General features: G+C 36.4%; 1 protein-coding gene across 2 annotated transcripts in view; it reads right to left on the reverse strand.

The window, feature by feature from the left end:
- The window catches only part of LOC127859512 (DNA topoisomerase 2-binding protein 1-like), a 128,942-nt gene that overhangs the window by 77,030 nt on the left and 36,728 nt on the right, over positions 1-15,184 (reverse strand). For both annotated transcript variants that reach the window (XM_052397009.1, XM_052397010.1), the window contains exons 14-16: positions 14,846-14,968; positions 10,552-10,682; positions 7,426-7,524 (exon numbers count right to left, since the gene is read on the reverse strand). In XM_052397009.1, the coding sequence (XP_052252969.1) occupies positions 7,426-7,524; positions 10,552-10,682; positions 14,846-14,968 (353 nt within the window). The remainder of the gene's footprint in view (positions 1-7,425; positions 7,525-10,551; positions 10,683-14,845; positions 14,969-15,184) is intronic.

The raw sequence follows: 15,184 nt of genomic DNA on the forward strand, positions 1-15,184 counted from the left end.
CATCTTTCTTTGTAATGAATCATCTCAAAATATAACAAGGGCTGTTTGTAAAACATGCATGCCCCCATATCGGCTGTCAGTTGTAGTGGCAGCCATTGTGTGAATACGTTATTTGGCACTGTGACCTTGACCTTTGACCTAGTGACCTAAAAATCAATAGGGGTCATCTGCGAGTCATGATCAATATACCTATGAAGTTTCATGATCCTTGACATATTAGCTTTCTTGAGTTATCATCCGGAAACCATTTTACTGTGTAAAGTCACCGTGACCTTGACCTTTGACCTTAGTGACCTGAACGTCAATAGGGGTCATCTGCGAGTCATGATCAATGTACCTATTTAGTTTTATGATCCTAGGTGTGAGCCTTCTTGAGTTATCATCCAGAAACCATTTTACTATTTCGGGTCACCGTGACCTTGATCTTTGATCTAGTGACCTAAAAATCAATAGGGGTCATCTGCGAGTCATGATCAATATACCTATGAAGTTTCATGATCCTAGGCATGAGCGTTCTTGAGTTATCATCTGGAAACCATTTAAATATTTCCGGTCACTGTGACCTTCACCTTTGACCTAGTGACCTGAAAATCAATAGGGGTCATCTGCCAGTCATGATCAATGTACCTATGAAGTTTCATGATCCTAGGCATAAGCATTCTTGAGTTATCATCCGGAAACTATTTTACTATTTCGGGTCACCGTGACCTTGACCTTTGACCTAGTGACCTGAAAATCAATAAGGGGTCATCTGCGAGTCATGAACAAATTTGGTAGAGGACTATTAGATATCATTACATACCAAATTTAGTAGCCCTAGGCTCTATAACTATGAACAAGAAGATTTTAAAAGTTTGCACAAAATAGGCCTTATTTAAGCATATGTTCATTTTTGTGACCCCCGGGGCAGGGTCAAATTTGTCCCCATGGGCATAATTTGAACAAAGTAAGTAGAGACCTATTAGATGTCACTACATACCAAATTTGGTAGAAATAGGCCCAATAGTTATGGACAAGAAGATTTTTAAAGTTTGCACAAAATGGGTCCTATATAAGCATATGTTCAATTTTGTGACCCCTGGGGAACGGTCAAATTTGATCTCAGGGGCTTAATTTGAACAAACTTGGTAGAAGACTATTAGATGTCATTACATACCAAATTTGGTAGCCCTATGCCATATGGTTATGGACAAGAAGATTTTTAAAGTTTGCACAAAATAGGCCTTATATAAGCAAATTTTCAATTTTTTGACCCCCCAGGTCAGGGTCAAATTTGACCCCAGGGGCATAATTTGAAGAAACTTGGTAGAGGACTATAAGATGTCACTACATACCAAATTTGGTAGCCCTAGGCCCTATGGTTATGGACAAGAAGATTTCTAAAGTTTTCACAAAATAGGCCTTATATAAGCAAATTTTCAATTTTTGACCCCCCGGGGCAGGGTCAAATTTGACTCCAGGGGCATAATTTGAAGAGACTAGGTAGAGGACTATAAGATGTCACTACATACCAAATTTGGTAGCCCTAGGCCCAATGGTTATGGACAAGAAGATTTTTAAAGTTTTCACAAAATAGGCCTTATATAAGCAAATTTTCAACTTTTTGACCCCCTGGGGCAGGGTCAAATTTGACCCCAGGGGAATAATTTGAAGAAACTTGGTAGAGGACTATAAGATGTCACAACATACCAAATTTTGTAGCCCTAGGCCCAATGGTTATGGACAAGAAGATTTTTAAAGTTTGCACAAAATAGGCATTATATAAGCAAATTTTCAACTTTTTGACCCCCCAGGGCAGGGTCAAATTTGACCCCAGGGGCATAATTTGAAGAACCTTGGTAGAAGACTATAAGATGTCACAACATACCAAATTTTGTAGCCCTAGGCCCAATGGTTATGGACAAGAAGATTTTTAAAGTTTTCACAAAATAGGCCTTATATAAGCAAATTTTCAATTTTTTGACCCCCCAGGTCAGGGTCAAATTTGACCCCAGGGGCATAATTTGAAGAAACTTGGTAGAGGACTATAAGATGTCACTACATACCAAATTTGGTAGCCCTAGGCCCAATGGTTATGGACAAGAAGATTTTTAAAGTTTTCACAGAATAGGCCTTATATAAGCAAATTTTCAATTTCTGACCCCCCAGGGCAGGGTCAAATTTGACCCCAGGAGCATAATTTGAACAAATTTGGAAGAGGTTCACCCCAGGAACATTCTTGAGAAATTTCATCAGAATTGGACCAGTAGTTTAGGAGAAGAACATGTTTAAAGAAAAAGTTAACGCACGGACGGACGCACGCACGCACGACGGACACAGGACCATGACATAGCCCCGCTGGCCTCTGGCCAGTGGAGCTAAAAACTCATTTCTTTGTCAAGGTATGAATGGCCATGATTTAGTTTTATTATGCAGAAAACACACTGACCTGATTGTTGTATAACATTTACCTCAGTGTTGCATTATTCAGATAACACATTGACCTAATTTTTGTATTATGCAGCCATCACATTAACCTGATTGCATTACGCAGCGAACACATTTATCTGATTTTTGTATTATGCAGCAAACATATTGACCGCATTTCGTTGAATTTTGCAGCCAACGCATTGACCTGAGTGTTGCAATATGAAGCTAACACATTCACCGTATTTAGTTGTGTTATGCAATGACCACATTGACCTGATTTAGAAGTATTATGCAGCGAATACATTGACCTGATTTAGTTGCATTTTGCTTCAAACACATTGAAGTGAGTGTTTAATTATGCAGCATTCACATTCAAGTGATTTAGTTGCTTAATGAAAAACAATACATTGACCTGATTGTTGTATTATGCAGTGAACACATTGACATGTTTGTTGCTTTATGCAGTGAACACATTGGCCTGATTGTTGTATTATGCAGTGAACATATTGACCTGTTTGTTGCATTATTCAGCAAACGCATTGACCTGATTGTTGCATTATGCAACAAACACATAGACATGAACGTTGCATTATGCAGCGAACACAATTTGATCTGATTGTTGTATTATGCACCAAACACATTAAACTGATTTAGTTGTTTTATGCATTGAACACATTAACCTGATTGTTGCATTATGCAGCAAACACATTGACCTGATTTAGTTGTATTATGCAGCAAAAACATTGACCTAATTTAGTTGTATTATGCAGCCAACACATTGTCCTGTTTGTTGCAATATGCAGCGAACACATTGACCTGTTTGTTGCATAATGCAGTGAAAACATTGACCTGTTTGTTGCATTATGCAGCGAACACATTGATCTGATTGTATTATGTAGTGAGCACATTGACCTCATTGTTGCATTATGCAGCAAACACAATTTGACATGATTTAGTTGTATTATGCGGTGAACACATTTACCTGATTTAGTTGCATTATGCAGTGAACATTTTTACCTGATTGTTGTATTATGCAGCAAACATATTGACCTGATTTATTTGTATTATGCAGTGAACACATTGACCTGATTTGGTCGTATTATGCATAAATCATATTCATGTGATTTAGTTGTTTTATGCAGCGAACACATTGACATGATTTAGTTGTTTTACGCAGCGAACACATTGACCTGGTTTAGTTGTATTATGCAGCAAACACATTGACCTGACTTAGTTTTATTGTGCAACGAACACATTGACCTGGTTTAATTGTTTTATGCAGCAAACACGTTGACCAGATTTAGTTGTATTATGCAGCAAAGGCATTGACCTGATTTCAAAATCTCAATTTAAATAGGTTTATGTTAATTCATTATCTACAAGGCTGACCAGTAACCGGGGTTCAATCCCCATTCCCAGGGCACGTGAGTTTGGTAGGTGGTCACTATAACGGACAGGTGGGTTTCCTCTGGGCAATCCGGTCCCCCCCCCCCCTTCGCCCCCCGCATAAGACCACACCATAATTGAATAACTTTCAGTAAAACCTAAATACATATGTAGCTGGAAACTGAAGCTTTAATTTAAAATTCGTTTCAACTTTCATGAGACTAGTAATTAAATTAGGTAGGAGTGGTGGGACACACTATGGGTCTCCACATAATGCAGGCACTGTTCCGGAAGGACCTCATGAACTTAGAACATTATCTATGATTATAATCTTTTTTTTGTAACACCCCGCATCAATTTACGTAGATCACTTGTTTAAGCAATGAATGATTATCAGCATGTTTCTCAGCATGTGACATCCTGCCAATCTCTCTTAGAGTAATAGTTACGTCTACCTTAAGTCTCGAATAGCATCACGCACATCAGGGTGTTATACTTTACTACGCATGTATCACTGTTACCACATAGGTTTTTTGTTTTTTTAATGAGTGACATGACCACAAAAGCCAATAAGAAACATACAAATATAATTTAACACAAATAATGCTACATTTATGAATACAATCAATATGTTAGGGTCAAATGGTATAACAAGGAGGTATTTTACTCAAGTTCAAAATGTAATTCACGCACATGAAATGGAGAACAAACATAAGTTTTCCTCCTACCAGTTTATAATACACACATTATAATAATTTTAAACAAAGTAACCATACTAGTATTATGCATGAGGAATTTGAGTTAAAACCTATGTAACTATTTTTTTAAACCAGACAATGGGTATACAATGTATTAAATATTATAGTCTGATCGGGATATATGTTAATCCAACCTCATTCATATTCACATAATTCAGGGATTGTTTTCAATATTTTACAATTGCCATTAACAGGGGATGTGCCGAGTCGTGTAAGGACGCACTCATCAAAGCGCAGAGCTATTTCCAGAGTATATCACTTAGATACGAAATGTGTTTGCAAAGCTTTCTTCCAGAAGACGTTAGCTATTGGTGGCAGAATGATAGATACAGCACTGAAACCTGATATATCTTTAGGAACATTTGCTTCCTTTGACAGGAGTGGAAAGCACACTCCCCATAACAAAACCCCAGATGCAATCATAGAAGATGTTCGTAATCATATAGAATCATTTCCTACTGTAGAAGCACATTACACACGCCAAGACACTAAAAGGCGTTTTCTACGATCTAATTTAAATATTAGTAAATTGTATTAATTATACAAAGAAAACTGTAAAGAAACGGGCAGGCAATACATATCAAGTTCAATGTATCGTACAATTTTCTGTGAGGAGTTTAACTATTCATTCCATATAACCAAGAAGGACCAGTTTCAGACGTGCGCTGTGTATAGAAATAAGGAGATAGCAGGCGAGCTAACCACCAATTTGAAAATTGCTTTTGAATACCATATCAAAAGAAAAAACAGAGCTAGAGATGAAAAGAAGTTGGATAAGTCTCGTGCAAAACAAGACAAGTCATACCATGTTGCAACATTTGATCTAGAGTCTGTTTTACCGATTCCATGTTCTCTTGTGAGTAAAGTTTATTATAAAAGAAAGCTCAATTGTTACAATCTTTCCTTTTATTATTTACAAAACGCAAGTTTGACATAGTTTTTGTGGAATGAAACTGAAGGAAAAACGGGGCTCTTGTGAAGAGTGAACTTGTCTTTTGACTTATATGAAATCTCTTCCTATCACAGTAGAGAATGTCTGTTTTTATTCTGACTGTTGTGGTCAAAATCGAAATAGGGTTGTTACTGTTGCATTGATGCATGCTTAAGAGAAATGTAAAAACATAGAGACACTATTGAACAAAAGTATTTAGAAAGTGGACATACCCAGATGGAGTTGTGATAGTGTACATGCTTCGATAGAACAAGCAAAGAAACGTACATCGGTATATGTACCAAGCCAGTGAGAAACAATTGTGAAGGTTGCACGAAAAAGAAATCCGTATGTTGTAGTGCCGATGAAATACTATGACTTTTTAGATATCAATCATGTAGCCAAATATGTACTACCGTTAAACGTTGTAAATGTAAGTGGACAAAACGTTTTATGGACAAAATGAACATGGATAAAACTGCAAAAAAGTGATCCGGGCGTGTGTTTTTTAAGAGCAGTTTCGATGACACCAGTTTTCAGCGTGTGCAACTTAAAATCCTCAAGGAAAGGACCTTCTATAAAATGTGACTTAAAACCCTTGTATGATGCCAAACTTCCAATTACAGTAGCAAAGAAAAATGACCTGCTATCACTTTGCTCTGATGCATAATTCCTCCAGAATATCACCAGTATTTCAAGGATATTCCATCTGATAAGACAACTAGGGACAGTCTTCCAGAACCAGATACAATGGAAGAAAGTGAAGATTCAAATGTGGAATAGAAAATCTGAATCTTGACTTTCTTCCATTGTGAAGGTTGGAGACAATCAAGTCCATACTGATTGAAATATATGTATTGTTACATGTGTATGTCCTGTTAAAATCTAGAATGCAAAAGGAAATAATGATGTACTTCTGTATAATAATATCTCGTATTATGAATATTAATATGAACGTGTGCTAAGTGCACATGTTTCGTTCAGTCTCTCAAAATAGATGCACAGCACAGGGCTGTTTTGCCTTAAGGGCACTTAGACCTGTATGGCATAGGAAAAGCAGGGTACTATTCTTATGCTAAGTAGCACCAAGTGCACTTAACACAGTGGCACACAGAAAATATATATGTTTTACCTTTATGCCATAATGAAGTAAGTGCTATTTAGAATACAAAAGCATTAAATATTGTATGCAATTCTATGATATGTTTATAATGCCATAACAATACTTTTACCTAATATTGTAACATAATTCATATGCTGATATTCATATTCAAATAAAAGTTGTAATCTGTCAAACCTTCTTTTGCCTTTTTCTCCACTATTTGAAAAATGGACTTATTACGTTCTGGCTCTAACCCCTCGATATCAGATTGCAATGATTGAATAAGGTTGTAGATTGCCACGATTGAATTACATTAAAGGTTAAAATTGGATTAGATTGCAGATTGCAATGATTTGATTAAACTGCATATTGTATTGATTTGATTAAACTGCATATTGTATTGATTTGATTAAACTGCATATTGTATTGATTTGATTAAACTGCATATTGTATTGATTTGATTAAACTGCATATTGTATTGATTTGATTAAACTGCATATTGTATTGATTTGATTAAACTGCATATTGTATTGATTTGATTAAACTGCATATTGTATTGATTTGATTAAACTGCATATTGTATTGATTTGATTAAACTGCATATTGTATTGATTTGATTAAGTTGCATATTGTATTGATTTGATTAAACTGCATATTGTATTGATTTGATTAAACTGCATATTGTATTGATTTGATTAAATTGCATATTGCAATGATTGGATTAAATTGCAGCTTAAAATGATTGGGTTACATTACATATTCCATATTGCAATGCTTGGATTACATAGCAGATTAATAATTCAAAATTTAGGGAAGCTTCTATTGAAACTCCTGATTACCGATTCCTGCTGTAGCATCCGGGTCTTGTGTCAGATCATGTGGGTCTACAGGGGCTGCAACTGCGGGAGCCATGGTCTCATCATTATCTTCCACTGTACCTGGAAGTAATGTGGCTATTTAATATGTGCTTTAATGTGGTTGATAGGGAATTATAGCAGCATGTACAATATTTTATGCTTTTCTGTGATGAAATTAAAGGTAATTCTATGTTTTCCTTTGGTTTGTATGGAGTTATTTAAAATACAGTACAGCCAAAGCGGAACAAACGTATTTCGCGATCCGCGGCGGCAAGGCGAAACGAGTCGATGCCGCGTCAGTCGTTGAAGCCGCGTCATTATGCTGCGGCAAGTTGCATTTCGCCGCGAAACTTCGCATCTGTCCGCCGAGGCATGCCGCGATCCGCGACATGATGCCGAGTCGATGCGCATCATGAAATAAAAAATCTTTTTAAAATTATTAGCTACATGTAGTTAACAAATTTTGAAAGAACAATTATAATAATAATTAAAATCCTAATAAATGTATTGTGCGCAGATTGTATTAGCATATACATGTAAGCATAGTTAATGTGTCTGGCCAATTAAGTTTGTTTCCTGCCCGTAGTGTATGTATTTCACACATTAACAAGGTCACATAATTATGTTTTCGCACAAACAAGTGGTCAAGGCTCCAGCATATGGTTGATTCATAAATTAATTGCATGTTGATTTTGCTATTGAATTTAAGCTGAAAAAATTAGCAGTTTGAAGCCACATCAATAATCAAGACGGTGACGACGTATTTGTTGTTTTGTTAATTATCAGCTTATTATAACTATTGGTTGAATATGCGTTTATAAACACGTTTTATTTTGTTCATATTATACAGTTAACATCACTACTAATTACCCGATAATCCCGTATATTCCAGTTTTAAAGCAAATGCTGGTAAATATTTACGATACACAAACATTCTCGATATTTCCTTAAGTATCAAATACATTTTGGCATTTGTTACTATTTATAGAGATGATCAAATATTGTCTAATCGGGGCTTTTTTTCCCCACTGAACACGCATTTTACGCCTGACATGATGTTCATGTATTTATACAACACAAAATACACCCAAACTTTCCAAACGACGTTCTTCATGTCTGCATAATTTTCGCGCGTTTTTTATGAAATAAAGGATATTTTAGCACTGTTTATTTGCCGCTAGAATTTGCCAAAGGTCGCGTTAGCATTAAAATTCGGAAGTGTGTTTCGGATTACAAATTTAATAATGATAATCAAACGAAACATTAACAGTTGCGCGTAATTAATTCTACGCTACATACATGTATGTACATGTAGGTGGATATCTTTTCACTCGATCCGTCGCGTAAGTATGCGGCAGATTTACTCCGCGAAAGTACGCAAGGTTAATACAGACTCGGCGTCCAGGGGTTTTTATCTGATTTTGGGGAAATGGCCTGGCCTTTTTTGAGGGGAAAATTATCGCGCGAAACGCAGGATTTTGGGGGAAAAAAATCACACAAAACGTTGATTTTTGGGGAAAATAAGGAAAGTCTTAAATAATCAATTCAGCATATTTTACTGTTTTTAAAACAAAATCAAGGAAACAGAAAATTTCATTAAGCAATATTTGTCTATTTTCTACACTGGATCAGGTTAACTTATATATTTAAAGGTTAAAAAAAAAAAAAAAAAAAAAAATTTTTTTTTTGTTTTTTTTTTTTTGGAGGGGAAAATGAAATCTAGGGGAAAATTCACCAGCTGAGGGGAACAAAAAATCGGAGGGGAAAGGGCCGATTTTCGGCGGGTCACAAAGAAGGAAAAAAAAACCTGGCGTCGTTGCGCGGATCGATGCCGAGTGCCACGCCGCGTGAACACACAATTCGGCCGCCGCGTACGAATAATCTGGCCGTGGCGTAGCCGCGGATTATGTTTATGACGCGTTGGCTGTACTGTAGCATGGATGTTTTTGCTTTTAACAAGGTCTACAGGGAAATATAGCCATAATTTAAAATTGGTAATTCACAGTCACAGTACAGAGAAAAATTGCGAAATGATTCAACCTTACATAATTTTTAATGTTTCCAAATGTAAAACAGTACATAAAACTGATTAGAAAGTATTTGAGACTCAAAAATTTTGGAACGATGTCGTACGTATTATTATTGCAACTGCAATTGTGGGAGGACGTGTATGTCCCAATACAGACCAATACCAATGTCTTCAAACAATTTCCATAAAGAACATTTGTGCTTAAGGGTCAAACAATTTCTTTGCGACAGGTGGGCGAGTCAAAATAATTAAACCAGAGAAAGTTCATGTCTGATGAGTCAGGAATTACATAAAAGTTAATAAAAGCAAGAGATGTGTTTGTCAATAACACAATGCCCCCTACTGTGCCGCTTTGATTTATTTTTATTTTTTTTTATCATTTGGCAGGTACAGATAATTATCTCCCTTTATAGCTTATTACTTCCATTGGATTTGTTTATGACCTTTGACCTTGAATGATGACCTTGACCTTTCATCACTCAAAATGTGCAGCTCCATGAGATACACATGCATGCCAAATATGAAGTTGCTATCTGAAGCGACATAGAAGTTGAGCATTTTTCGAAACCTAAACGCAGTGTGCAGAAAGACGGACTGACGGACGGACAGTTCGATCACTATATGCCCTCCTTCGGGGGGCATAAAAATAATACATTTTGTAACACTTTCTCTTCAGACAATTATATATTGCAGCACTCTTTACCAAGTCTGAAATATATTGATGATGTGTGTTGATTTACCAAATTTAAACTACGTGGAAATCATGCATCTGGTGCATAATGGTTTTATTGACATTAATATTTTAAAATAGTAAATGTTTCATTACAAGGTTACTGTATTGTTTTACATAATATGTTAACTTCGTTATTGCAAAATAATAACTATTTGTAAAATAAGTTAGACATTAAAAGGGAGGAAGTCAGCTGAAAGGAGGAAAAATCACAAACCCTGACTTTTATATCACTTGGATGCAAAAAAAAACAACCCGCAAACTGCACAGGCTAATCTGTGATGCCACTTGACGCAAATGCATTAAACCTGGTTTTCGAGGCTTAATTAACAATTTTTAATTCTCTTACCATCAGCAGGGTTATTGAGGTATTGACTCATGATATCCTGCATATCTTCACCAGTCTCGGTAGGGGGTCTTGTCTGAGCAGAGCTGGGACCTTGGTCCTTGTTTGTCTGTACAGAGGACTTTCTTTTGAGTCTGAAATACATGGCTTGCATTATTAACCCTTTCAGTGCGGGAACCGAAGTTTGAAGGCCTTTGCAAACAGTTTGGATCCAGATGAGACGCCACAGAACGTGGCGTCTCATCAGGATCCAAACTGTTTGCTATTCTGATAATATTCTTTGAAAAAAATCGAAGAAAATGCTAATTTTAGAAATTCAGCAGACGACATTTTAGCAGACGACAAATTTCCCAGCATTCAATGGGTTAAACCCTTTCCTGCTCACAAGCAAAGTGAAAATGTCTGTATGCAACCAGCACAGACCAGAACAGCAGATGAGTGACTCGCAGGCTGTTCAGGTTTTATGCTGATAGCTGTTTATCTCAGGATGTGACGCATGTGTAGTGCCTTTAAAATTAAATAACATCAAAAAGACTTTTCTTAATCTACACTGTAATTCCAATATAGTGCGGTCCGTTATGACGCTGTGTCCAATATAACGCGGGGTGTCCTTGCATGGATCCCGTTTTTTTCTCCAACCTTCCATTTCTGATTCAAATCCATGTTATGCAACTTCATGTATTTTCAGAAAATTCAAAGTAGCCGGCGATCACAGCTTGATTGCCTGATGCGTCCGTTTAACTGATTTTAATCGATTAGAGGTTAAACACTCAACAGCTAATTGGTGTTAATCTCTTGTGTAATGTCAATAAAGGTGTGAAAACTAGCGAGTCCGTGTTAATTACATGTATTCCCTATCAGAGCGGTTTGGTGCGCTTATTTCAATAAGGAAAATGCAAGCGGAACAATTATCAAATTTAAGTTATTTAAAACGATTACCTGTTTATGTTTTGTAGTTATCGTGTATTGTTTTTCATGGTATAAACTATGGCTGTGTAAGTGTGTTATCGTTTATTATATGCTATACATGCTTGATAAATAAAAAGATCTTTGTGTATGTTTAATGTTTCAGTACGTATACAAAAATAAATTTAAAAATCCTGACGATTTATTTACATGCTAACGCAATGTTATAGTTAACAGAGATGCACTTAAATTTTTGCCCGTTATCAGAAAGTCCACGGAAAGCACGTTTTTTACATTCTGCGTATGAAGCAATAAAACATTTCTTTTCACATATATCGTATTGAATTGAATCTAAATTTAAATTCGCTCGTCCAATGAAAGCTGTGTCCCATAATGCACTGTACTATTTTTTCTGAAAAATGGCGTAGGCATATGAATTTGTTTATGAAATTCGTAAACATATTTCTTGTCATAAATGTTTAATATTATTTCTTCGTAAGTGATGTTGTAATTAAATTGGATTATCGGATAATTGTGCACATTAGAAAAGCGCTATGTATACAGTTATCGTTCAATTCGGTTTATATGCATGTATTTACGGATGACAACACAGCATAACGATACACAGGACCTATATTATAGGCTATACTGTACATGCCCCCTTAAATAAATAAGCTCAAAACTTATAACGCAGTCCGTTTATAACGCTGTTGCGTGGCTAGGACCCCATCATCCGCGTTATATTGGAGTTACAGTGTATTCAAGTTTTAAAGGATAAATTTCCAACCCTAAGATAAATAGCACACTGCATAAAACCTTAACAGACAGCAAGTTACCGGTGTTTTTTTTAACCATTTTGGGACTGGAGCCGGGTCCTGTTGAATTGGGAAATATTGCGTTCATTTGACTAAATTTGGGAAATTAATGTTGTTGATGTTATGCTTACAAATACTTTGAAATTGATAAGAAAAGTGATTTAAATATGATTTTTTCAATGTTCAACTTCTAGAGCTGGACTTGGAGATTATTTACATGTTTAGACTTATTTAAAAAAATATTCTTTTTTGGAAACCTTATATTGAGAATTTTTAGGTCCCATTTGGGAAAATATATACTTTTTTCCATTGGGAATGGGTCCACTTACCGGACCCAAATTTGAACACAAAAAAACTGGTTACTTGCAGCCTGTTCTGGTTTTAATCTAGTTACATATAGCCATTTTCACTCTGATTCTGCACAAGAAAGAGTAACATAAGTTTGGGAAAAATACACCCTCAGTGAAAGCGACCTAGCAGCTGGGTAGGTCAAGCATTTCCAAAACTGCAGACATAGGAGTTTTATCATGTTAGTATGGACAAAAACATTTATGAAATTTATCTAAGTGGACACTTTAAATTCACTTTTATAAATTAGCATGTAAATGCATGATTTGAAGTAACAAGGGCTGTTTGTAAAACATGCATGTAGTGTTTTTTCCAGGCCATTTTAGCGTGGCGAAAAGCCACGCCGCCCTCCCAGATCACCACTCTGCCCTTTTCAAAGGCAAATTTCGCCACGCGCCCTTTTTTTCAAAGGCAAATTTCGCCACGCGCCCTTATCGATAACATCTTTATTGCCTTACGATCTAACATGGTCCGCAAAATCAGCTTCCTTGATTGTCTGTGACGCTTCGACTGTGCTTGATTTACTCGAGAGACGTCAACGTCTAATGGACTATATAAATTGAGCAGATTTAAGCTATTACAGTGCTCAATTTATAGGTAGGTCTTACTGACTGCTCCAAAGCTGTGAATTAGTCATGCGTGAATAACCCCGTGTCAGTATCAATCGATAATGCCGAAGGCTATGTTATACCAAGCGCACTTTTCGGTCGGCAATGTGCACTCCTGCACGATAAAATCATTACTTGGAAGACTTTTGATGAAAAACTCAATGTTATTCTCGTGGCAATTGTGCATTGCATGCATTATTCAGTTATATCAAAACATATATTTTACGCATAATTACATTTAAAATCACAAACAAATTTATTCTTTATCGTTTTCGTCTTTAAGATAATTAGATCTAATTATTGAAATAATTACTGAGACGTATACTAATTTAACAAAATGCCAATCGCGTATACGATTTAACGTTGCTATGCGCACCTGTTGCTTACATCATTTGACATTTTATCAACATGGCGGACTATACAGAATTAAATTTTGACTCAGCAAAAATGGCAAATAACGTCGTAAACGATCGAATTAACGATGGAGATTATACATTAAGAAGGAATTAATGAAATTTCTGTGATAATCAACGATGCATAAAAATGTTTTAGATAGCAACAACATTTTTTATTTATTTGTAATCTACTCAGTGGATGTATGTCACGGAAACGAGTGTTTGCATATTGTTAGCGATCAATTTACTCGCAATGTTATTTTAAACATCTGTCAAGATTATTGTTAGAAAATGGGATAAGACAAACATGGTTTCATTTATATGTTAGTGGATCTGTGTATAATCAGAATCATATGCATATATTGCTTTATTATGTTTGTCGTGCTGTACAGTTTATTGAAACAGCATGGAACTTTAATGTACATTGCAAGGTAAATATATTAATATAAATCATAGTAAGTTAAATACATCTATTACCATTAAATGTGCTTGTTTATATTTTTCCCACAACTGCCTCTGATGCGATTACATGTTTCTCCCTAATTCAGGTATTCACGGAACGTTTTTGACCTTTTTTGCCTAAACTGTGCGCTAAAATGCCCTTTTTGAAAGTAATGCGCAATGCCATTTTGCCCTCCTGAGAAAAACACTAGCAAGCCCCCCATATGGGCTGTCAGTTGTAGTGGCAGCCATTGTGTGAATACGTTTTTTGTCACTGCGACCTTGACCTTTGACCTAGTGACCTAAAAATCAATAGGGGTCATCTGCAAGTCATGATAAATGTACCTATGAAGTTTCATAATCCTGGGCCTAAGTATTCTTGAGTTATCACCCGGAAACCATTTTACTGTTTCTAGTCACCGTGGCCTTGACCTTTGACCTTGGGACCTCAAAATCAATAGGGGTCATCTGCGAGTCATGATCAATGTACCTATGAAGTTTCATGATTATAGGCCTAAGCGTTCTTGAGTTATCATCCAGAAACCATCTGGTGGACGGACATACGGACATACATACAGACGGACCGACATGAGCAAAACAATATACCCCCTCTTCTTCGAAGGGGGGCATAAAAAAATCCCAATTTTACCTGTAAATGTCATTTCCCAAGAAAAATCGTTTTTCACATCATGCTTTCAACTAAAGAAAAGGAACAAACTGGTATTCAAAAAGCCCCTTAGAAAAAATATGAATTTCTCAAATTAGCCTTGACATTGCTACTCACAGTTTACTGTCTGGAGTTTTGGGCTGAACGCTGGGTACATGTGCACTAAGGTAGGCGGCCTCTGTGACGTGCGACTCTTGCTTGTAGCATTCTACCAGCCATTTGGAGCTGACAACGTGGGGCCTGTAACATAGAGTTGCCTGTAAGACACATTGGCCTTTAACACAGATTGGAGTGTACGACACATTGGCCTGTAAAACACATTGGCCTGTAAGACACATTGGCCAGTAAGACACATTGGCCTGTAAGACACATTGGCCTGTAAGACACATTGGCCAGTAAGACACATTGGCCTGTAAGACACATTGGCCTGTAAGACACATTGGCCAGTAAGACACA

This window comes from Dreissena polymorpha, chromosome 15 (assembly GCF_020536995.1).
Source record: "Dreissena polymorpha isolate Duluth1 chromosome 15, UMN_Dpol_1.0, whole genome shotgun sequence".
NCBI classification, from domain to species: Eukaryota; Metazoa; Mollusca; class Bivalvia; order Myida; family Dreissenidae; genus Dreissena; species Dreissena polymorpha.